Source organism: Syngnathus leptorhynchus, chromosome 6 (assembly GCF_054491065.1).
Source record: "Syngnathus leptorhynchus isolate UIUO chromosome 6, UIUO_Slep, whole genome shotgun sequence".
Lineage (NCBI taxonomy): Eukaryota > Metazoa > Chordata > Actinopteri > Syngnathiformes > Syngnathidae > Syngnathus > Syngnathus leptorhynchus.
Genome location: NC_141200.1, coordinates 8,305,706 through 8,329,711, shown reverse-complemented (window position 1 = coordinate 8,329,711; position 24,006 = coordinate 8,305,706). Strand labels below are relative to the sequence as shown.

At 42.2% G+C, this 24,006-nt stretch overlaps 4 protein-coding genes and 1 non-coding gene across 5 annotated transcripts; 2 read left to right on the top strand and 3 right to left on the bottom strand.

Annotated features, from left to right (window-relative positions):
- Positions 1 to 477: 477 nt before the first annotated feature.
- trnal-cag (transfer RNA leucine (anticodon CAG)) lies at positions 478 to 560 on the bottom strand. The gene has a single exon. It is a non-coding gene; the product is annotated as a tRNA-Leu (tRNA).
- Positions 561 to 1,662: 1,102 nt separating this feature from the next.
- On the bottom strand, positions 1,663 to 6,786 carry LOC147055813 (protein-glutamine gamma-glutamyltransferase 2-like). The gene is made up of 15 exons (XM_085914411.1): positions 6,667 to 6,786; positions 6,319 to 6,486; positions 5,850 to 6,068; positions 5,657 to 5,775; positions 5,305 to 5,433; positions 5,021 to 5,198; positions 4,738 to 4,879; positions 4,348 to 4,451; positions 3,788 to 3,930; positions 3,602 to 3,701; positions 3,336 to 3,481; positions 2,875 to 3,004; positions 2,606 to 2,766; positions 2,249 to 2,385; positions 1,663 to 2,161 (listed from the first exon to the last, which is right to left on the bottom strand). Exons 1-15 carry the CDS (start codon positions 6,683 to 6,685, stop codon positions 1,999 to 2,001), a joined length of 2,058 nt encoding a protein of 685 aa, XP_085770537.1. The 5' UTR covers positions 6,686 to 6,786; the 3' UTR covers positions 1,663 to 1,998.
- A 2,696-nt stretch (positions 6,787 to 9,482) lies between these two features.
- LOC147055812 (induced myeloid leukemia cell differentiation protein Mcl-1 homolog) lies at positions 9,483 to 11,255 on the bottom strand. The gene is made up of 3 exons (XM_085914500.1): positions 10,878 to 11,255; positions 9,936 to 10,186; positions 9,483 to 9,849 (listed from the first exon to the last, which is right to left on the bottom strand). Exons 1-3 carry the CDS (start codon positions 11,170 to 11,172, stop codon positions 9,733 to 9,735), a joined length of 663 nt encoding a protein of 220 aa, XP_085770626.1. The 5' UTR covers positions 11,173 to 11,255; the 3' UTR covers positions 9,483 to 9,732.
- Positions 11,256 to 11,882: 627 nt separating this feature from the next.
- On the top strand, positions 11,883 to 13,343 carry exosc6 (exosome component 6). Its single transcript, XM_085915408.1, has 2 exons — positions 11,883 to 12,229; positions 12,460 to 13,343. The coding sequence occupies exons 1-2, from the start codon at positions 11,952 to 11,954 to the stop codon at positions 13,004 to 13,006; spliced, it is 825 nt and encodes a 274-aa protein (XP_085771534.1). The 5' UTR covers positions 11,883 to 11,951; the 3' UTR covers positions 13,007 to 13,343.
- Positions 13,344 to 14,624: 1,281 nt separating this feature from the next.
- Positions 14,625 to 23,934, top strand: LOC147055810 (alanine--tRNA ligase, cytoplasmic-like). The gene is made up of 20 exons (XM_085914308.1): positions 14,625 to 14,729; positions 16,498 to 16,655; positions 16,739 to 16,927; positions 17,077 to 17,222; positions 17,391 to 17,582; positions 17,657 to 17,801; positions 18,117 to 18,262; positions 18,367 to 18,475; positions 18,752 to 18,902; positions 18,982 to 19,106; positions 19,545 to 19,689; positions 19,773 to 19,951; positions 20,179 to 20,292; positions 20,381 to 20,587; positions 20,877 to 21,061; positions 21,256 to 21,364; positions 22,096 to 22,209; positions 22,354 to 22,560; positions 22,694 to 22,807; positions 22,959 to 23,934. The coding sequence occupies exons 2-20, from the start codon at positions 16,512 to 16,514 to the stop codon at positions 23,136 to 23,138; spliced, it is 2,901 nt and encodes a 966-aa protein (XP_085770434.1). The 5' UTR covers positions 14,625 to 14,729; positions 16,498 to 16,511; the 3' UTR covers positions 23,139 to 23,934.
- The last annotated feature ends 72 nt before the right edge of the window (positions 23,935 to 24,006 follow it).

Here is a 24,006-nt window from a genome sequence, read left to right as displayed (position 1 = left end):
CTGTAACATCCGAGTAGCATACACCTCAAATGTAACTATCCCGAAACGTACGTGTCTAACCTTTTACCCAATTTAGTAGTCCAACACCGTATTACTGGTACTCATGGATTTAATTCATCCAATCTATTTTCAAAACAAGTGATTGATAAATTCTTTCTTTTTTTTTTCAACAAGTTTTTCTTTTTCAGAAATTCCTTTTATTGGGCACTCGTTGACATAAATGTAGTTTGTAGTTTCAATTTTCAACATTATTTTAAAATATAGAATACAAGTAAAATTAAGAAACATATTTTTTAACTTGATTTCTTTTTTATCTATACCATTCTGTCAACGTTTCAGATGCTGAGCTTGATAGATGTGTTTACTAATTAGCTCAGTGGCTTCCGCCCCCTTTCGCCTTTTTCCAAAGACATAAATCTCTTCAAAACATAAGATCAATATGTATTTATGGTTTTGTTCGACAATGCAAAACGTTTCTGTCAGAAGTGGGATTCGAACCCACGCCTCCAGGGGAGACTGCGACCTGAACGCAGCGCCTTAGACCGCTCGGCCATCCTGACATGCTTCGGCTAGAGCGATACTTCTTTATATGTACTATTTACAATTGCTTAAACCAAATGTGTATCTATCGCCATCCACTGGAGAATATTAAAACTGCTCACCAAACATGGAAGATAAATAAATAAAATATATAATAATAATATATAAATAAATAATAGAGTGGAACCTTAACAGGCTTGTTGGATTGAAAATACATTTTTAATGAATCAAATTAAAATCAGTTTTAACTGTACAGTGTTTTTAGAAACAATTGAATAATTCTTCAGTGTAATCACATAATAGGTGACCAGTGTTAAGTTCAAACAATAAATCACTTGGAAAAAAACTGTTTTAGATGACATGTGGTGATAGTAATTAAAGTCATGTTGAAAGTGCGAAAACCAAAAAAGCAGAATGAGCTTTATGGATGGAATCCTTTCACCATCAATCAAATAACAGTGGTTCATAAATCAATTTCTAAATCTAGAACAATAAAAAGCACAAGTTGTCACAAAACCCAACCCTTCCTCAGGGAGCCTGTATGAGTTTAAAAAAAGATCATCTTTAGTGGCTGGCTGGTGCAAAGGTAAAAAAAAATAAAATATTCCCTTCACTCAAGTGTCCAAAAGCACGTCTTGACTCTGTAATGAGACATTTGCCACATAGACGACACAAATGTCAACTCTCCGGATGAGTCAAGCGTGTGTTTGCAAACTCACGGGCCTCTATTGGCTTTACATTGAATTTTTAGCCTTTAAGGCTACCACCGTTTTTGCGTGTCATCTGCATTTCAGTAAGCAGGAAAAAAAATATTTTCTCTCCATTTACATTTACAGTCTGAGTAAAAAAGAGAAATCACAGGAATTGTTAGCCGGCAGGGACTCTTATATGGATTGGAGAAAATGAAAATTCTCTTAGGTATCATTTAAAGGAACATTTAATGAATGGAAAATTGAGCTTCTAATGACTTGCGCACAAATACTTCTGACCTCTGGAGTGCCTGCCCGTCCATCAAGTGTGAAATTAAACAATCAACACTCGAATGTCTCCCTCAAATTGGCTTGTCTGATGTCTCAGCATTAGTCAACATAGCAGTCCGTATACAGTAATCAGTTCATGAAACACTCTTTATTCAAATAATTCTGAGCAAATTTTGCATTTCAGCTTTAAGCACACAATCTTTGAATAATGCACACATTTTAGGAATAAATCACTTCTACCAAGCATACAAGCAAAAGACATTTGATTTGCGATACATATATAAATGTGATGCTGCTGGATACAAGTGCGCATTTGTTTGGGTTTTAAATTCTGCCCTACAGTGCATAGAAGAAATTTGACTTATTTATGTGGAATGTGAAGTGGTAGCATAAATGTAAAGTAGATGCATAAAACATTTTTGGGTGATGCTTAAAAATGCGTTGCATGTGCTAGCTGACAATCATTTTTTTTTTATGCTTAATAGAGTCTTTTGAAAGACTGGTCAACAATCACTGTAGCAGCTCCCTTCACGTCTTGAAGGCGATCTGAGTCAAAGTCCACAAGGAGTGTCTTCACGCCGGCTCGTGTGGGGGCAAAACTGAGCTTGACACACACTTTACTACCTGGGCTGATGTCACCGCTAAAAGAAAAAGGAAAAAGATGTTAAGAATGGAGCTATGGTAACAACGCCGTAGGCCGATAGCTTTTCAAGTCTTTTTCAACTCACTCCATCTTGACCACAGTGGGGGACACCAGGCCAGATCCCTCCACAGTGAAAACACCTCGTTTCAGGGGCACCGGGAGAGGGTTGGTAAAGGAGATGGAGCCAGTCACTGTTTGATATACAACGGCTTTACTTGGAACCTGCATAACGATAGAAAAAAAGTCACGTGACGTCATCCAGGTCCACAATCAATGGTCTGCTGTTCCAAGGGTCGCGCTGAGACCTTTCAAAATAAATAAAAGTGGCGGCCAAGGGGGGGGATTACTATGCTATGTGAACAGAAATTATGTTGAGGAATGTGGGGGTCTATGGTAAGCGAGAGAAAGAGTCAGGGACAGCCAGACCTAAGCCTTCACCCACCTCCACAAGGACCTCAGGCAAGGCGAGCGGGATATTGGCCACGGCCATGCTGGGATTGTCCTCTCCTTGTGACTCCAGGACCGCCTTCACTTTGACTATGGGTCTTTCAGAGAGATACTTGGCATAGTCGTCGTAGCGCACACGCAGCACCTCCTTGTGAACTGGATACACATCATCATTTCATTTCAAGACGTCAAATCTCCTTTGAAAGACACCTATGCAAGTACAAGGTTACGCTTGTATGTTTTTCACGTTTTGGATTTACCGACCTTTGTGGGCTGGCACAGAGACGTTCTTGGTTTGTCTATCAATCTCCCCCCGGTTTAGACCGTTGTACGTTGCCGCCGTGGCCATCAAGATCAGACTAGCGTTGGCTTCGACTCCACTTTCGTTCTTCAACTGCAATTGAGATCAGTTCATGTGAGTTTTTGCCATGGTTTCATGAGAAACCACACATCCCTAACTCGATGCTATCTACGGTGCTGTGCAAGCAATTATGCCTTATATTAAAAAAATAAAAAATAAAATTGCCAAAGTGACTTCCCCTAATATACTAATGTAACACTGAAGCATTCCTAAAACTGCATGATAAATTATCTCCATCGATTTCCAATTGAATTCGAATCCGTGTCATTAATGAAGTGTATTTCCTACTTGTGTTTTGAATTTGCTGTCATATTACGTCCATTTTTTTTTTTTTTTTTTTGTCATTCCTTTATCACTGCCATACCTCAACAACGACGTCAAAGTCTGACCCGAATACAGCTTTGGCATGTTTGACGGCCATCTGCAGTTTGCCTGGTTTTGTACTCTCAGTGGAGGTCTCTCTACATCGACGTCCCGCCTTCTCGTAAACCTCTCTCTCTTTTTTGGAGCCTGGGTGAAACATACAGATGGGCATTCATTTTTGATCATGAATTAACCTCCATGTAAAAAAAAAAAAACAATCACACGAAAGTACTCAAGCGTCATTGCTTGGCAACACAATTCACTAACCTTCTGGATATTTGTAGTGTGAAGTGACATCTTCTCTTCCGTTGTTGAAAACACTTTTGGTGCTGATGAAACGGCCAATGGCGTCATCAAAAACTTTGATCTGTACCGTTAAGTATCATTATTTGTTTGAAATCAAATACATGCACGCTTTCTTAGAGGGATAAGGCTTAATGTATAAAGGCTCACCTTCTTACGCTGGCCGTTTTTTTGGACCATCCAGTGGATGATGTCAGCGTTCACCTCAGCAAATATAAAGGGGGCATCGTACTTGAGGTCCAGATTGCCCTCCTTGATGGCTTTAACAGGGCATGGACCACAGCAGTACTGACCTGAGAAGTAAAATGTCTTCGTCATTGATGTCTTGGAACGCATGTGTTCGAATTTACAGTGACTCTACAAATATGGATCTTTCACCAATTTTAACTTTTAGAGTTGTATATTGGCAGTGAACTCACCTCACCTCACAATAACCAATATTTTGGAAAATACTAAGCACTTTTTTTTTTTTGTCTTTCCACTCCCAGTTGACATTTAATGTCAAACTAAACATAAAACAAAGAGAATTACACCAACTCCATAGCTTGATTTTCCAGTACGCTAACATGATGCTAATGCAAATTAGCTTCTGTGTTGCAGTGCTATATATTGCATTGAAAACAAACGGTGCAGCAACACACAGAGACAACATAAAACAACTCTGTTCTATTTTTTTACTCTCAGTTGAAGAGATAAGAAAAAAAATGTACCATCACTCAATTCTTGTGGTGTTGGGTCCAAAACCTGCCAGCCATCATTTCCATGTGGGAGATCCTGTCTCATCATCCAGGACTCTACCCAACAGTGGAAGTTCCTGACACGGGAGGTCGAGAGAGAGAGAGAGAGAGAGAGAGAGAGAGAGAGAGAGAGAGAGAGAGAGAGAGAGAGAGAGAGAGAGAGAGAGACAGACAGACAGAGAGAGAGAGCGAGAGCGAGAGAGAGAGAGCGAGAGCGAGAGCGCGAGAGAGAGAGAGAGTGAGAGCGAGAGCGAGAGAGCGAGAGAGAGAGAGCGAGAGAGCGAGAGAGAGAGAGAGAGAGAGAGAGATCAATGACGTGACAATGAAAGCTCTTTTAAATTGAACTTGTCAGCGCTTCCCTACCATTTGCTGTCAGGCCTTCCTCTTGGACGAAGACTCTCATAATTTTCATTGAACAAGAAGTCTACAGAAAGGTTTCCATCAGTGTCATGAGCTGACTCAAAATTGGTAATGTGACGTGTCGGGATTCCCAGGCAACGCAGTACTGTCAGAAAGGCCAAAAAAGTGGACATCCTTAGAAATGTATTTGTCTATTTATGGATCAAACACCTGTTCAATTCCTTGATAGACAGCAAGTTGTGCAAGAAGAACAGCTCGGGGACTTTGTATGTATCAAAAGGCTCACCTGTGCAAGCCACAGCGGCAAAGACCCAACACTGGCCGTATTTTACCGGTCTGGTCTTGCCATCGCTCCATTTTCGGAGGATGGTAACGCTGCTGGTCCATTTTGTAGGAGAGACTCCGTCAGTGTACGGATCCTCCCACTTGCCGGACAATACGCCCCGGTCCCCGTTAGAGTTGATCTAGACACATGTAGAGAAGGTGACTTTGGTTGGTAGGCACCCTCTAGACTCGCCAGCAGCCATTTTCAGGGCCATAGAGTGGAAAGTGTGTCGTTATTGTCATTACCATGGCTGAGACGATCCTGCTAACGTAAACCGGGTCGCATCTTTGCTTCAAGTCCTTCTCTAAGTTTCTCAATGCCTCATTGGAGTTGTCCAGAATTTCAAAACAGATGTCCATCACATTCTCGTCAAACTGCGAGAAAATAACACACAAATAGGAGGAAGGAGAGATGATGGATTCGAGTTTTCTCATTTAACTGCAAACGGCTGACGCTCTTGTTTGTGTGGTCTGGTTACATTCTGACAAGCTCACTCGAAGAGCTTGCTCTATCCAACGAGGGCAACTTATGATGAGTCTGACCGTTTCTGCTGTTATAAGGTTGGTGACCATTCAGGTTGTCCACACATGCACGTACCTGTCCAAAGTGCCAATGGTGGCTCGAGATGACGCCCGCGGCGCCCGAGTAAATGATCCCATTTTCATTCATGATGTACTCCTGAAGGTAGTTCTCATCAGAGAGGTAAACAGTATCATCTATGGAATTCAAAACATCGTCATGAGATAAGCATTGCAGCTACGTGAACCAGCATAGTTTTTTTTTTTTTTACCTCTGCACCAGGGGTTGTAAAGCAGGTGGAAGTCATGTTTGTCGTTCTTCTCCGACACATGCCCATTGGGTGACATCACCGACACCTCCAGGCGGTAATGGCCGATGATGGCGTTTGGCGGGCTGTGGACAGTCACCTGTGCTCCCTCCTGCGTAAACCACCAACCGTCTTTGCTGCTGCTGCCATTCTCAACCCTGATCACCACCTCATCTCGCTTGCCTGAGCAAACAACACGTGAGAAATGATGTCAATACATTCATTCATCAGTAATGCCTCATCTCCAGTCACGCGCTAAAACTGGATTTGGACCACGTCGGTTTTTCCATTGGGATGACTGACCATGGAACTAAAGTACCCACCGAGATGCCAATTTTGACACCAGAGTTAACGAGGCACATTTCATACTGAGCCAATATTTACATCAGAACTAAAAGGCTGACCTTCTAGAGTTCAGATTAGGTTTACTCACCAAGGTGCAGGACCAAAGCCAGGTTTTCGCGCTGTGCAGACTCAGAGCAGTGAACAGAGATGACGAAGGGCTGACCCCTACGTACAATCAAGCGCTCCCGATCGATCTCCATGGTGTGGTGAGCCAAGTTGTTCTCACGACATCTCAGATTCATATCCAAAACGTTACCTAATGACACATAGAGCAAGCATTATTGATATGGATGGATGGATGGATGGATGGATGGATGGATGGATGGATGGATGGATGGATGGATGGATGGATGGATGGATGGATGGATGGATGGATGGATGGATGGATGGATGGACGGACGGATGGACGGACGGACGGACGGACGGACAGACTCACCCCTACGGTATGCCATCATTGATTGAAGCTTGTCTTCGAGTACCTTCACACGCTTGTCTTCAAGTACCTTGAGACAGTTGTCTTCATATGCATCTCTGTCTTCTATTTATACAGCCCGAGCGACCCTCCCACTGTATGACTGTGACTCCTACAGCAAACTCCACCCTGCACTCCCTGATGAGAACTCTATCATGACTTCCCAAAAGGGCTCGTCTTCCGGTAGCTGCACAATCTCGTTTATTTGTCGCGTAATCGCTGAAAGCGTATCTCTCGTTGGCCCGTTTCTTGGCACACATTGGGCTCTTTGTTGACGCAGACTTTTCAAGGGTGGTCTATTTTTTGAGTGAATATTTGAGGCCACTGACATTGAGTTTCCACTGACAGATGCACTGCATGTTGTATTGGAACTTTTCATTTTCACCTCGGTTTGGGCGTTACTTTGAAGGAATATTTTCAAAATCAACTGTAAGAAATAAAACAACAGGCTATTAATAAATAAATACAAATGACCCCAAAAATTTTCATTGATGTTACAACATAATATTTTGTTCCACCTAACCTGCTCATAAGCAGCATACAAAGGCCATCCTAACCACTTGTCAACTTTATTGTATTGTTCTGCATTCAATATTTTGAGGAAACATATTTATATGTACGTTTCCTTCCAATTGTTGTGTTCACAATAATAATAATAATGATAGTTGTACTAAGTTCATTTTGTTTCTCTTGTCAATCACTTTTATTTTTGCTTCTTTTATCACAAACAATTTTAATTTGAGGTTATATGACCTGACATGATTCCACCTCTGGCCCTCCCTGTGTGATTACATTTATGTGTAAATCTCAAACTGCACATTGCAGTAATAAAATGCTCTCTCTGTTATGGTGGCATGCAGTATCCATCTCTATGAATAATGCTGGAACATGTCACTTGCATTTGTCAAAATAATCAATATTTAGTGCTTTGCTTTGACCTTACAGGTCTCATTGATATCTGTGAGCACTGACCTTGTAACTACCTCTTCTCGTAACACTTGCTCAATAGTTACTCTGGAATGAGTCAAAACTGTTGCATGGAACTTCTTTTTTTTTTTTTTTAACTAAGGTCTCGGGTCATCGTTTCACTGGGCTCACCATTTTGCACTCATGACGCAGACTTTTTGCATTGCCTCATATAGCACACACTGTATTTCGTGTGTGTGGCATATCAGCAATACAGTTCCTCATTGTCGCCTTCAACTGTCATGACAAACTAAAATGCATTTTCCTCACGATAAGAAAATGCAGCAGGATGACATATCACAAGGAATTAACACAGCCAGTCGCTCCATAACTCAACAGAAGTCATGCAGATTTTTCACTTTCTTACTGACAGTGTTTTATGAGGTTTGAATCATCCACAAGCCATTTGTCACTATTCCTCTACATTCACAGGTTCATGATATAGTGAACGTTCACTGTTCTGGGTGCTAATGTACACGCTAAAAAAGTTTAGAATTGTCGAAAGGAAATTTCATCTCTATGTAAGCCCAAACTTTGTCTATTCATTTTTGATATCATTTCAAACTCATTTTACAGATGTATGGATTGGCTATTTTGCAAAGCTCTCTTTATCTTGAGTAATTCACCTGTGCTCATCCTGTTTTTTTGCGGCGTAATTGAATCTAGCTGCTCGTCCGTTTACAGTTCATATTTTGCAGAAGAAAAGCAAACTGGTAAATTCACAAATGGAGATTCATAAATTGTCAGGAGTTGACTGTAATTGTCTTTGTGGGAATTGAATTCTATGAGGTATTTTTATATTAATCTAACGTAGTGATGTATGTTTCATTTGACTAAATAAATACTTGAAAAATTCTCACTAAATTAACGTGACGCCATTTCTTTTCATGGGAAAGAACATGACAACTAAGTGTGCAGATCAGATCTTAGATTAAAAAAAAAACACCTTTTTTAGCCTGTTACAACCAGCAACTCATCTTGAATGTAGATTGCATCCTTCAATGGAAATGCCTGTTGACACACACACACACACACACACACACACACACACACACACACACAGATCAGCTGCAACATGACATGAGTAAAGGAATCCTCGATGCGTATTGACAGTAATTCCGCAGAAATATTTCTTATCTTCTACTTTGGAATCGTGACACTGCCACTGCCATGAGTTAGAGAGCCAAGAAAGTGCTCTGGTGAGGAAGTGACGCATGTGTGTGTGCACACAAAGACATATACATACATACACACACACAGAAAGGATGTGCGTCCTTGTCTGTGTTATCCTTAATAACAGATGAGCTTTTCAAACCGATCATAGGAAGCCCACAGCAGTTAGGTACGTATTTGTAAAGAAAAGAAAATGCACAGTGCGGCTGCGGCTCGGTAGTGCACTTGGATAGACCAATGTGAGTTACAGTTAACCATGCTGATGAATCAAACATGATCAATCCGTCAATCTAAATGTGCCGCCTCTGTTAAATATTATGTGGTCAAACAAGCATCCAAGTATGATGAAAATGAACACAAACCTTGTAAGACTTTTTTTTAGATAATTTATTTACCTATACAGGACAAGTACTTGTCAACAATAGAATTTTCAACAAAAAACTGTAGTAAAAATAAGATCACTTCTTGTCATGTTTACTTTACAGTAGTTTTTAGAAAATATTTTGGTGAATTTAAAAAAGGGCATCTCTAGCTATCTTTGTACAAATGTGTTTGAACAGTGAATGAGTGGAATAGTTTTGGGGGTTAAGTCTATTTTTAATAAAAACACTGGATAAAGAAAATGGCATTTTAAAAGTTGGCAAACAATAAAAAAAAACACGCAGTAAATAAATGAACACAAGCTTATAATTTTGCAGGATTTTCCCACCACAACAATATACTGGACTAAACAACGCATAGGGTAATCAAAATGTAACCTTTTTTTTTTTTTTTAGATAGTTTTTGAAGTCTTTTTTTTTAAAGAAATTGCAGAAAATAAAGTGCATTAGTCAAACCAAAAACAAATATGTGATTGAAGAAAAAAACAAAAACACAATGTGTCCACGATGTTCACCTCAGCAGACGGATTATTCCTGCAGTGACACCGGCCAAACCAACAAAGGCTAAAATGCATTTCTTCATCGTAGACTCTAGGTCTTCTTCCTTGAAGAATTCCACAAATCCATCCTGATGAGGAAACAGATAGAATAAGATGATGAGTTAGTTGGGAGGACTTCAAAAATCACCAAGGACACGTCCGGCATATTGCTCACCCATGCGTTGTGCTGCACAAGCCAGGTGCGCTGGTGTGACAGCAGAAAGTTGGAGACCTCCTGGGCCACCAGCTCCACGCAGCACTCCTGCTGCCTCTCCTTGAGGGCTTCAGATACCACAGCGCAGAAAGCCAACAGGCTGGCGATGCGACCCCAGTTGGTTATCCCGTCAGCAAATTGATCCCTGGCCACCTCGCTGATGAAGGACATGTCGCGCCCTCTTTGATCCAATGACAGCATGTTGATGATGCCTTGAAGACAGATGGACACTCAAATATTCATCTTCATTTTTTTTTTTTTTATCAATAACCTCCAGTCCATATAAAACGTTCTGAGTGCTGATTCATAAATTCAGCTTTTTCAATTTTAGCTTTTGCTTTGAATGAACAATTTCAGCCAGTTGAATCCTTTGTAGACTACATTTTCAAAATCATTCGTTTCATTTGAGACTGAAGACTTGAACATTTGTAACGTTAAATTTGAGTCTTTTACCAGATGACATTATCTCTTTGTTTTTAAGAGAAACATTTCGTGTATTTTTCCTGCTTTCCTGCACTGCAAATGAAAGTCATGTCAGATTTAGCCCAGTAGAGGGACCCCTCTACTGGCTTTAGATGGACTGCACAATTAGCAAAATCAAATCAAATGTGGAACTGAGAAGAATGGAAAATATTACATTTGAACTTGTGCATTGTGCTACCGGACAAGAACTGAGGAGTTATATAATAAAACTAAATTGATCGTCAATACTAAAGACTATTCAATATAAAAACTTAAGAAAACAATTGCAGTCACAGTTTTTAATTTGTTTTTTTTGCAGGGGGTGCACATTTAGAATGAAAAAGCAGTGTCAATAACGACAAACGGCTGAAACGGTTCGAAGAACATCAAAGAGCAACACACTTAACTGATTCGAGATGGGAAATTCAAGCATACTCTTACCATTGTATCGAATCCTGTACTTGTCCACCACTCCCGTCACGACCTTATTCATCAGATACTGGACTTTGCTTTGGTTCCAAGCAGGTATGGACAGCCCAGTAAAGTCACTGAGGAACCGGCCGATGAGATGCCTTGTGTCGGTGTCTAGGACGTCTGGGACAGCGGGGGTTTGAAGGACCGGCACCGGCGGGGAGCCTTCATCCATGTCGCCGTTTTCAGAATGATGCTCCGGTAGTTCGGCCAGCTGCAAAGGTGCTCCTTCCATGACTGAATTTGAAGGGATTACAGCGTCCATGAGTCCAATGTTGGAGTGTCTACTCGCCGGCAAATCCTTGTCGCTTGTCGCTAGGTAACGGCTGGATGTGAGTGGTACCTCCTCGCGTCTTCGCCTCTATTTAAGGCAAGTTCTGCGCATGCGCGACTCACATCAAAGAACATGAAAGAGATTTCAGTTATTCAAAGACAATTTGCCATATTTCGTCACTCGAGCATAACAGAATAATTTTTAAAAAAATTCCGGAGGGATTTAACTGTTTTTTTTTAATCTATCCAATTTCCTTAAGTCAACAAGGCAGACCTGCGGTTGGTACTCATCAGGCATTAAGTCAAACAAACTTATATGCAGGTAAAACAAAGAAAAAAATATTAATATTAAAAAATATATAAATATAAAAAATATATATTTATATTTCTATAAATTTCTATATATATATATATATATATATATATATATATATATATATATATATATATATATATATATATATATATATATATATATATATATATATACATAGAAATATAAATATATATTATATATATATAGCGAAAGTATTGCACGCCCCACTTTTCAGTTTTTTATTTGTTAAAAAAGTTTAAATTATCCAATAAATGCTGTTCCACTTCACCATTGTGTCCCACTTGTTGATTCTTGACAATAAACGTTTCAACGTAATTTTAATTCTTGTGAGCGTCACTTGGCGGAATTACATGTCTGGTATCTGTGTTTCAGAGGGACGTTTTATAGTGCTGGACCTATTCACGTGCTGCTTCTGTTGTTCAAACCGCACCACCATGCCCGTTGACAACAAACGAGTTCGCGGCCCAGAGCTCTCCCAAAGTCCGTCTTTGTTCGCATCCAAGCCAGCGGCGGTTTTTTCCTCGCACGGCCCCCGTGCAGATGGCCGACAGCGGGACCAGGTTGACGTCCGGCCCGTTTTTGTCAGGTGCGGGCTCGTGAGTCAAGCTAAGGGTTCCGCGTACATGGAGGCTGGAAACACCAAGTTGATGTGCTGCGTTTATGGTCCCAGAGAAACGGAGCGTAAAGATGACACCGATATGAAGTGTGGAAGGTATATAACCTCCTTTTGTGTGGTCTTGACTTTATTTTAGCAATTAAAGTTTAATCTCTAGCTCAAGAATTCAACACCTAAGAGAACACAAATTGATGAACTTGATTTTTGTCTCATCGCGTCAGTATAGTTGTAGTTAATTCAGGCGTATTATTTTGTCTTGTGATTATTATCTACTCTTTAAATTATGGGGCCCCTCAACAAACCAACTGTTCTTTTTATTGCACCAGGTTGACAACAGACATGCGGTTTGCCCCCTTTTCTTGCCCGGAGAGAGGCTCCTGGATTCAAGGGAGTCAAGACAAGGACTTCTCTTTGATGCTGCATGAAAGTCTGCAGCCCGCCTTGTGCCTCCACAAATACCCTCGCTCTCAGATAGAGGTCAACGTGATGGTTCTTGAACACAGCGGCTCAGTTCTGGCGCACGCCGTCACCTGCGCGTCCCTCGCGCTAGCAGATGCGGGAATCGAAATGTACGACCTGGTGCTCGGCTGCTCCATTCGCCAAGATGGGGGCTCTTACGTGGTTGACCCAACATATGCAGAGGAAAACGAAAGCGGTTCGCCCAGTGGTGACAATCAGGGAAGACTGACCGTTGCGTTCCTCCCTAGCTTGAACCAGGTTTCTGGGCTGCAGTCTGATGGAGAAATGACCGAAGAGACTCTCTCTGCTGGGGTGCGCACCTGCATTGAGGGTTGCTATAAGATCTATCCAGTCATCCAACAAGCTCTGGCTAAGGCAGTGCGAAGGGCGGCCCCCCCACCATCAGAGAGCTGATAGAATTTGTACTTTTCTGTCTGGGTCAATATTGCTATAAAGTGCTTTTGCTGTCATTAAAAATCACACAGTCATCATGAAAAGTTAGGAAGTCTTATAATTGACTAAAGTGTCCATAACAAGTAATTTGACTAAAAGCATCATTTTGATCCTGCAGATTAGATTTTTTTATTACTGAACATTTTTCTCTGTCTTAGAAACTGTCATCTTGGAATAACTGCCTAAATAAGAAACTTTCTCATGTTTTCATGCACATTATGACCACCATTTTATCTTTCTGCAAATGAGGCCCAAACGGTTTAGTTGTACAATAAATATTTACGTTTATGCTTTGAAATTGTTCTCATATAACATGAAAACAATATCAATAGTTTTGTTGGGGGTTGTCAAGCTTGGCATAGCCACTCTGTCATAGTATAGTATCAAAAGATGTAAAAATATTTTAGAAATTCAACATTTGTTGAACAAGCTACAATCAGATTGCTAAAAGAATGTTACCAAGTGAAGGTCTATCATGTGCCCCACAAAAAAAAAAAAAGTCCACGCTGTCAACAACCTGACATAATTTACTGTTTGCGTGAACATTGACTGTGTGCAGTTGACTTATTTGAAAACAATTATGGGAGCTTGTCCAATATGCATTTCTAACAGCAAAACGAATACTTAATACAATGAATATTAAGTTAAATGTCAACATTTCGGGAGGTAAAATGGGGTTTTATAAGGATATTGACTTCTAAAAAAATACCAATCAGGTATCATTGCATTTGATTTGTATGTTTTGATGCCATGTCAAGTTGATTTGAGGGGCAGAGTGGAGCCATTAACAGACTGAATTATTACCCCAAATTTATAAAAATTAAATAAAAAGGGCTGTATTTGTGTTTGTTTTGAGCCCACTTCATGCTGCTTGGCAATTTGTCAAAGCCTGCATTTCTGTGTGGCGACTGTTTTGGAGGGAGTGTCTCTTTCTCTTGGGCGAAAGGCATAGGATTGACAAACATTCTTCAGGTGGCATTTATCTAGTTTTTAAACCACAAATGTGATTTATTATACTCTGCAACTCCTGATCAATTATAAACAGTTACAGATTTCATGAGCAAATGACTCGTCCTACATTTGAGAGGTCTAATGAAGGTGGCGTTATTGAATCATTCAGATTTGTGCAGAATCAACACATCTGCAAAGGAATATAAGAATACAAAACAAGAGACAATTCAATGAATTATGCATATCAAAATGAAAAAAATCCATAGGATTTCAGAATTTGCTTCGACCAATGGTAGGCCTGTTCTGTGCAAGTCGCATTACTGATGCAATAGTAGTATATTGCATATATATATCCAAGCGAATGCGTCTCAAGAATGAAAGAATGTGAGATTTCACATTCTTTTCTTTACAGTGAATTGTGTGCATGTATTTTAAATACATGTACAACATATTACGCATACATATGCTGCATTAAGTCATGAAAGTTTTCAGTTGCATCAGCCAAGCAAGACTTTTCGCGTCATTGAAGTGGCGGGCTTGGCTCGGAGTGACTGTCAATCTGACCAATGAGAATCGATATTTGATAACACGTGCTTAGTGTGCACCAATCGGCTTGCACTATGGGCGTGATCCCAAGACGACGCTTTCATTCTGGACGAGCAGCGTGGACTCACCCACCGTAGTTTGGCTGGGATCCGTAAAACGACTCACTCTGCGACATTTAACGGCTTATGTGAGTACTAACATTTGCCCTGGCGGCTTGTGGAATCAGACAATTTCACTTTAACATTCCGGAAGTACGCCCAGTTGGAAGTGTTGGCTGAAATATCGGCATTGTAGTTGGCTGTCCGGCTTAGCTAACAATTAGCTTGCTTGCGTCAGGTTGCTAGTGCCTCTGTCCAGCAGCAGTGACAATCAGCTGAGCGGTTCCGATGCGGCACACCGATACGCATGAACACTTGGCTCTGAGCAATCCGATCGCCGATTAAAGTGACGTTTAATTTAGTATTATAATACCACCGAGATACTGCAATAGAACCCGAAGTCTCGCTATGGTTAAAAGCGTATTGCCTGTCACTTTATGATCCGTAAGGTGCACACGTTCTCTGGTTTTGGACTGCATTGCATTTTCCAGTACTTTGGTCTGTTTATCGGAACTTTCCATCCTGTTACCTCAGTGAATTTTCACCTGCCGTGGTTGCCAGCCGCGGTGAGGTCGTCAGGAGCGAGCCCATGGGGGCTCCAGAGATCTCCAGGCTTCTGCAGTTTGCTTGATTGCGGCGTATGAATGAATAACCTCCCGGGAGCACAACTTGGAATGCCTTTCAAGTTGTTTTGGACTGCATTGCATTTTCCAGTACTTTGGTCTGTTTATCGGAACTTTCCATCCTGTTACCTCAGTGAATTTTCACCTGCCGTGGTTGCCAGCCGCGGTGAAGTCGTCAGGAGCGAGCCCATGGGGGCTCCAGAGATCTCCAGGCTTCTGCAGTTTGCTTGATTGCGGCTTATGAATGAATAACCTCCCGGGAGCACAACTTGGAATGCCTTTTAATGAAGAAGAGTACACTGGTCATTATGATGCTTTCGTCGATATGATTTTTAACGTTCCATTGTGGTTGTACGGACATTTCGGTTGTTTGGTACTGCAACTTTGGAGACTGTTTTGAGAAATGTGTGCATGTGCTGGTGACACTTATGGCTGCAATACTAAGAAAGGTCAAATTAATATTATTGTATTGACCTCCCATAAGGTCCTTTTTGATAGAAAGAGATAATTGTGCATATCTTTCAAATCTTTGCCATTTCAATACAAACACAAAATGCTCTCGGTTGATGTACGGTTGTATTGAATTTCTAAGTCACAACACTGACATAACCTATGCTTAAAGTTGTGGGTGTGGTGGGGGGGGGAAATGGGTGCAGCAGGCTTTGTTGTCATCTGCATTTACATTAAAGTAGCTCATACTTCATATTCCAGAAAGGTACAGTACTGCGTGTATCAGGCTTATATAAGTAGTATCGGAACATTTTTATCAGCACCGAGGATGAAATATATGTTTTAATCTATTGAGATTAGAAACTATATTCCTTTTCCACAAAAATACGTTCTTTGAACTCCATACGGGTAGGTTCAAGGCCTAAAGAACACTTTTCTCCCTCTCTGATGTTAATTTTGTGATATTCGAGAGCAGTCAGGCAACCTCTAGGCCTCATCGGCCTGACTAGATTCCAGAGCAAGTACTTGGTCTTGACAAGTGCCAAAGGCTTTATTGTAGGTGTGTAAAAAGCATAAAGAATGCCTGGGAAGAAGCTTGCCTGAACACCCACCTACTTGACTGCAGGCGGGAGTTTTTAAATATTTTAGGAAAGGGGTTCACTTAGCATTGTCTCATTACATTTTTAATGATTAATACAAAAGGTTTACATAATCAGCGCTGTGAGGGAAAAAATGCTACCTCAAATAAATTCATGTCATCAGGATCGGTTCTTCTTTGTTCCAGAGAGCTGATTCAGAATGGATTCTTCTATGAGTGCCGCTGAAATCCGCCAGAAGTTCATCGACTTCTTCAATCGGTACGAGCACCAGTATGTGCACTCGTCATCCACCATCCCGCTGGATGACCCCACGCTGCTGTTTGCAAATGCGGGCATGAACCAGGTGAACTCCCCATCATGCTTTGGCCACACGCTGCCGTAAGCTTTTTTCACGGGCGGACTTAAACATGTTTGTGTGTGTATTAGTTCAAGCCCATCTTCCTCAACACCATTGATCCATCCCACCCCATGGCAAGACTCCGTCGTGCAGCCAATACTCAAAAGTGTATCCGTGCGGGAGGAAAACACAACGACCTGGATGATGTGGGCAAAGACGTTTACCACCACACATTCTTTGAGATGTTGGGATCCTGGTCCTTTGGGGACTACTTTAAGGTAGGATGCAGTAAACCTGTACGGCCTTTCACAGTTTGCTGGCATTTAGTTTTGGGAGAAACATTTCAGTTAAATGCTCCTGTGTTTTTTTTTTTTTTTTTTATCTTCTCGTCGACTCTTCCCGTTTCACTATGACATGCGTGCTGCAGCATCTGGCCTGTAAGATGGCACTGGAGCTGCTCACTGAGGAGTTTGGCATTTCCATCGACCGCCTGTATGTCACTTACTTCGGCGGCAACGATGACGCAGGCCTGGAGGCCGACTTGGAGTGCAAAGAAATCTGGATGTCTCTTGGGTGAGTGATGTTAAGGAAGGGGGGGTCAGACATTTCCAGAGTAGAATTGAGGGTATTAAAATGTGTTGCGTTTCTCTGGGAATGCTTTAAATATATCTATTTTTTGTGTTGAAGCAAAGGAAAATCACTCTTGACGTAATCATTTGCTTGCTACTCTCTCTCCATCAGCATGGATGAATCTCGCATCTTGCCGGGCAGCATGAAGGACAACTTTTGGGAGATGGGAGATACCGGCCCCTGCGGTCCTTGCAGTGAGATCCACTATGACCGCATTGGAGGCAGAGATGCCTCCCACCTGGTGAACATGGATGATCCCAACGTCCTGGAGGTCTGGAACCTGGTGTTTATCCAGTTCAACAGGTAACGTACACACGAGGTGAGAGCAACTTGATTTGTAAGTTTGACGAATGGGAGTTTTCTGCGGTTTCTTTCAGGGAGTCGGAGACGGTATTGAAACCACTACCAAAGAAGAGCATCGACACTGGGATGGGTCTGGAGCGCTTGGTGTCTGTGCTCCAGAACAAGATGTCCAACTATGACACTGACCTCTTCATCCCATACTTTGAAGCTATTCAGAAGGTACGCAAATACAAGGATGTAAGCATTGAGTCTGGTCGAGACTTATTGAAGAAGAAAAAAATCATTTTGCCTGGGGAAAAAAAAGACAGATTACACTTTCTCCCATTTATTGAACCTAAACAGTCGAACAAACACCAAATACAAAGAAGATTCATAAAGAGATTCAGCAGTCCAAAACTAAAGCTGAAGAATCACACATAGTTGATGATATGAGTAAAATGACCTCGAAGCTTGGTCACATAACTTAATATTTTTTCTTAGAGGTGATAACAAGCATCCTGGTTCATGATCAAGGTCAATCGGTGTTTGTTCCAGGGTACTGGTGCTCGGCCATACACCGGTAAAGTTGGAGTCGAGGATGCCGATGGTGTTGACATGGCCTATCGTGTGCTGGCTGATCACGCTCGCACCATCACCGTCGCCCTTTCGGATGGTGGGCGGCCTGACAACACCGGAAGAGGGTACGAATCTATCGGTCTGCAGTCCACTTAATCGCTTGAGTCTGAATTTACGCAATGGAAGTTGCACGCTACACTGAATGATTTCATTTGTGCTTTGCATTTAGGTATGTTTTGCGGCGAATCCTGCGTCGTGCCGTCCGTTATTCCCATGAAAAGTTGGGAGCCCAGAAAGGCTTTTTTGCTACGCTAGTCGATGTGGTGGTCAAGTCCCTGGTGAGACTTTAGTTTTGTGCCTCAATGCAATTCGCTGTGTGCATTCCCAGCTAACATGCTTCAAATGAAGCACTGTTATCAATTGACAACATGATACAAATCCAGATCGTCTATCTTGGAGATTCTTTTCAGCTCCAATCTGTCGGACAGAATTCTCTTTTTGGCAGTGGCGAGTGAGAGCATAATGTGGCTCAACAAAAACGTTCTTTCTCTGCGTGCAAGATTAGTTATTATTCCCTTTTATCCATTCTCATCAACCTTTGTTCTCTTTTTCAGGGTGACGCATTTCCCGAATTGAAGAAAGACCCAGAAATTGTGAAAGACATTATCAATGAAGAGGAGGTGCAGTTCCTTAAAACTCTCAGCAGGGGGCGACGCATCCTCGACAGGAAGATCATGAGTATGGGAGACAGTAAAACTCTCCCAGGTGCGAGATACTTGACGGAAAAGCCTTTCTAATTGCATGGAGAGTGTCGAACAGCACTTTTCTCCATCTTCGCATCCAGGTGACACCGCATGGCTCTTGTACGACACGTACGGCTTCCCCCTGGACTTGACCTCACTCATCGCAGAGGAGAAAGGCATGGTGGTGGACCTGGCTGCCTTTGAGGAGGAGAAGAAGGCCGCACAGGTGAGGGAAGTGAAGGGACACATCCTTGTCTGCAGTAATTATTCTTAAGTTACTTTTGTGCTGCTATTGGATGCAGCACCACAGTAGATCCGAGTCAAGGTGCTCTTGAGCAATTTCAATAATTCTCCTTCTTTGCATACCCAATCACGCTGACGTGATTTTTAAAAGCCAATTCATCCTCGGTGATCAACCTCATTCCAAGAGCACTAAGAAGGTTCAGAATTAAAATGCATGTGGAGTTGCTTCTCATGCATCTAATATAAATGTATTACAAAACGTTTCGAGTTATGTGTTTTGGCAAGTCTAGACGTGTAAGTGCTGCTTATGCATTATCGATAAGGTTTGTCAAGCAGTTTCAGTCGTGTACGAGATTGATACACATTTTATAAAAAAAAGAATTTCTTTGTAGCAAGACCTTATATGTGTCTGCATGTGTAGTTGAAGTCCCAGGGGAAAGGTGCGGGAGACGTGGACCACATCATGTTGGACATCTACGCCATTGATGAGCTGAGGAACAAGAATATCCCTGCCACAGATGATTCTCACAAATACAAATACACCTCTGATGAAAATGGCACCTATGGTATTCATCTTCTAAAAATCCAAACACAGACTAGAATTTTGTGCTCTTTGGAGCACTTCCCTTCATTCTGGTGATGTCCTCAGACTTCCAACAGACGTCGGCCACGGTATTGGCACTGCGCCACGACCGCGCTTTTTGCGACCAAGTGACCACCGGCCAAAAGTGCGGCGTGCTGCTGGATCAGACGTGTTTCTACGCCGAGCAGGGTGGACAGACGTTTGACGAAGGCTACTTGCTTCGGGAGGACGATAGCACAGACGATGTAAGTGTAGTAATTAGCATAAGTATCCGTTGGACACTCGGAGGTTGACATGATGACAATGATCAATGTTAATTTTTGTCAATAAGAATGTCCGGTGTCTTTTGACATCGACATTATTTGAAGAAATCCGAGTTATCTCGTTGAATGTTTTTGGCAGATTTTTTTATGCATTGCATTCGAACACTTCCAGCAGACAAAAATGTGTGACCGCAGTCTCTGTATTGCAGCGGACAGAGTTCTCAGTGAAGAACACTCAGGTTAGAGGAGGTTACGTTCTACACGTGGGCACCGTTTATGGAATATTGAAGGTCGGAGACCGTGTCACCTTACACGTGGACGAGGTGAGCTCATCAGTGACAAAAAACGCGCGCACAGGGAAATAATCTCGGATGCTTTTGACCGTGTTTTTTGGTCTTCTGCTTTTTCCAGGCTCGCCGCAGGCCCATCATGAGCAACCACACTGCTACACACATCCTCAACTTTGCTCTGAGAGGAGTTTTGGGCGAGGCAGATCAGAAGGGCTCCTTGGTGGCGTCAGACAGACTTCGCTTTGACTTTACTGCTAAAGGTGCCCTGAGCACAGGGGAGGTCCGTCGCACTGAGGAGATGGCTTGTGCTATGATAAGGGATGCCAAGGTCAGTGATGCTAGTTAATGCATTTAATATTCAAAAACCTTTTTGGTTTCAATTTTTATATCCCTTTCATGTGATGTACATTTTTGTTTCGGTGCATTTTTCAAAATGTTCCTATCTGGTCTTTAAATTACTTTTAGATCAGCGATTGAGTGCTTATTAATTCACTTTAATTTTATTTTTATTAATTAAGAACATTTGCATTTTACATTGAAAAATAAACTGAATCTTTTTTTCCAAACTTAAGTGTGCCGCTGACAGCCGAGATTCTCTTTTCTGTACTTTGCTTCAGCCCGTTTACGCCATGGAAGCCACCCTGGCCAAAGCCAAGGCCATTCAGGGTCTACGCGCGGTGTTCGACGAGACGTACCCTGACCCTGTGAGGGTCGTGTCCATCGGCATCCCCGTCCAGGACCTACTAGACGACCCCAACAGCCCTGCTGGCTCCCTCACCTCCATTGAGTTTTGTGGTGGGACGTGAGTATTTCTGACGGCCTGCTACTTGTGTGCTGTGCAAAACACGAAAAGCCAAACGGGCCACAATCTGTCGCAGTATCGCTGTTGCAGAGTACGTTTTGGTTTTTGCGAAACCTGCCCTTGTAATACTCAACCTTTTGGCCCACCCTCTGCAGCCCGCTAACAACTGTCATGTTCCCTTTTGTTATCCACAGCCACCTGCAGAACTCGGCCCACGCGGCGCCGTTTGTCATCGTCTCCGAGGAGGCCATCGCTAAGGGCATCCGTCGTATTGTTGCCGTGACAGGAAGCGAGGCCCAGAAGGTCGGCGCTCGCACACACCAACGTGCGAAATATTCTGAGATTATTCGTGACGGTTGTTTGTGATCAGCTTGTCGACATGATTTTCTTTCTGCTGACATCCTGACTGAATTCAAATTGCTTTCACTGTCGCGCAGGGATTTTCAACTGGGTGACACATTTTCCTATGGCCGTTAAGATGCAAAACAAATTCCATTGACGTCAGAGTGCGCACATGTCTTTTTAGAAAATAACCACTATTACAATTTTACAAAACAAAGGGGTAAATTAAAATGCATTATCGCTCCAAATACAGTAAATGACACAAAAGTAGAGGTTGCTGCTCTCGGAGCTGAAACTGAGAAGGATCATGACAACTGCCGACTTAATTATAGAAAAAAGAAAAAAATTCAACTGAAAAGGCCTACATTATTACTGATGAACCCAAACGATGCTGATATGTGTGCAAAAGAGAAATTCTGTCTTCTCAGTAGCCTATGATGGCCCAAATGGATGCGCATTTAATTATAGATGGATGAATTCTTACCTCCCTCACTTTTTGCCGCTGACCATGGATTATGTAAAGCAACATATGTCGGCTTTTACCTGGTCACACATTTCAGCCCGGCAAAAATTGACATAGCTAGCTAGGGGTGTCATGTTTGCTGAACTTGGGTTGCACACAGACTAAATTGTTAAACGACAGCAATAGAAGCATCTTTTTACAAAGGTTGATTTTTGCTCTTGTTTACCAGGCTCAGAGGAAAGCAGACGCGCTGACCCAAGCCCTGAGCGCCCTGGCAGACCTCGTAAAGCAGCAAACAGTTCCCAACAAGGATGTTCAGAAAGAGATTGCTGATATGACAGAGGTGTGATTGTGTATATTTAACATGTATTCCCTTTGGTTTCTCTAAATTGCTTCCATTGTGTTTTTGGAAGGGCGTTAATACACAGCACCCTGAATGAATGCGCTCTCTCTCTGTGTGAATTGTAACTGTGTAACTTGTGCGCAGTCCATCGGCACCGCAGTGATCTCCCAGTGGCGGAAAGATGAGATGAGGGAGAACCTGAAGGGTCTGAAGAAGACCATGGATGACCTGGACCGCTCACACAAGGCTGACATTCAGAAGAGAGTCCTGGAGAAGACCAAGGAGGTGATTGAGAAGAGCCCCAATCAACCATTGCTGGTGATGGCGATGGAAACTGGGGCCTCAGCCAAGGTGAGATTTATTTTCAAATGAAAGTCGAGAATCAGATCTTTTAAAGCTAAAAGAAAAGAATGAAATGATGCTGTATATACAGAAAAGATGAAATTGTCACCAAGTAGGAAGTGTAACCCTCCCACTCTCCTAGGCTCTCAATGAGTGCATGAAGGTGCTGAAGGCCAACTCCCCTCAGACCGCCTCCATGCTCTTTGCTGTAGACCCCGATGCCGGCAAGGTCATCTGCTTGTGTGAAGTCCCTCAGGTGAGTGCCGTTTCGCAGGATGTGTTACTTTCCTTCCATCACACCACACACAGACACACACGATCTTTTTTTTTTTTTTTTTGTGTAGTTTGGTCGTGCTTTGTGAATTTCAACTCGGCAATGTTAATGGGTACGTGTGTTTACCCCACAGGAAAAAGCCAAACGTGGACTGAAGGCAAGCGAATGGGTCCAAGAGTTGTGCCCCCTGATGGACGGCAAAGGAGGTGGCAAGGACATGTCCGCACAGGCCGCTGGTCGTAACACAGAGTGTCTGCAGGAGGCGCTACAGATGGCCAGGCAGTTTGCGTCCCTCAAGCTGGGTGAGAATTAAGATGTGAGCGAGGAACAGGAGCCAGGCAAGTGTCATGTTATAAACTAGGTGGAAGATGGGAGCATCATCGAATCTGGTCCTTTGAGTCTGATCTGGAACAGAACAGCACCTTTTGGGGGTTTCTCAATTTTACTTTGCTTCTTGGTGACCACTATTGAGATTAGGTTTGTTGATGTAAACCTCGCTCAAAATGTATGTGTGTGGGAATTATACACGAACTGGAAATCCGTTCACGGCAACATCTGACATTGTACGCTGATAAGACCTCACAGGCAGTGTAAATCTTATTTGCATGCTGACATAAAGAAGACAAGGAAGGGATTTACGACCCTGGAGTAGTGCAGAAAAGTGACAATTTTGCACTTGGCTTTACTGTTTTGAGCATTAAGATCTAATCTGTGCTGCCTTTTCTCCTGTTCGTCTCGTAGTCATGTAGACGTCTAAACCTACTCAAAGGCACTTAGCCTTCCTGATTTGTTCAGGGCTAATTCCAACTCCAAATTGACCAGCAATTTAGGAACTTTGTTTATTCGTTTAGGTACCATCCATCATGTGTAAAATGGAGCTGTTTGAATGAAAATGAAGAAGCCATTATGTTACAGCTTCTAATGGTCAAATTTAGTAGATTGATATCTTTATCCTGTGTTAATGGTTATGTATGTTCTCCATTTAGTATGTAACTTCATCTCTTTATCACCTCAATGCACACACCTCAATTTGTCTTGTCAAAGCTGTTCCATGGACACGACATTATGGAAAGAGACATTTTGGGATTGGAATAAAGTGTCCTGCCTTACCTACGTCTACCTTTTCTCTACAAATCTATTTTATTATAACGCCGATCAATATGCTCGGTGCATCCGTTGCA

Coding starts and splice junctions, on each gene's coding strand:
- LOC147055813 (XM_085914411.1), bottom strand. Junction 2,386..2,605: donor TGCCTGAGGTCCTTGTGGAG/GTGGGTGAAGGC, acceptor ATCGTTATGCAG/GTTCCAAGTAAAGCCGTTGT. Junction 2,162..2,248: donor CCCACTGTGGTCAAGATGGA/GTGAGTTGAAAA, acceptor TTTTTCTTTTAG/CGGTGACATCAGCCCAGGTA.
- LOC147055812 (XM_085914500.1), bottom strand. CDS start 11,172: ATGGACGCTGTAATCCCTTCAAATTCAGTCATGGAAGGAGCACCTTTG. Junction 10,187..10,877: donor GTACAGGATTCGATACAATG/GTAAGAGTATGC, acceptor TCTGTCTTCAAG/GCATCATCAACATGCTGTCA. Junction 9,850..9,935: donor TTGTGCAGCACAACGCATGG/GTGAGCAATATG, acceptor TTTCCTCATCAG/GATGGATTTGTGGAATTCTT.
- exosc6 (XM_085915408.1), top strand. CDS start 11,952: ATGCCCGTTGACAACAAACGAGTTCGCGGCCCAGAGCTCTCCCAAAGT. Junction 12,230..12,459: donor ACCGATATGAAGTGTGGAAG/GTATATAACCTC, acceptor TTATTGCACCAG/GTTGACAACAGACATGCGGT.
- LOC147055810 (XM_085914308.1), top strand. CDS start 16,512: ATGGATTCTTCTATGAGTGCCGCTGAAATCCGCCAGAAGTTCATCGAC. Junction 18,476..18,751: donor ATGTGGTGGTCAAGTCCCTG/GTGAGACTTTAG, acceptor TCTCTTTTTCAG/GGTGACGCATTTCCCGAATT. Junction 18,903..18,981: donor AGACAGTAAAACTCTCCCAG/GTGCGAGATACT, acceptor CTTCGCATCCAG/GTGACACCGCATGGCTCTTG.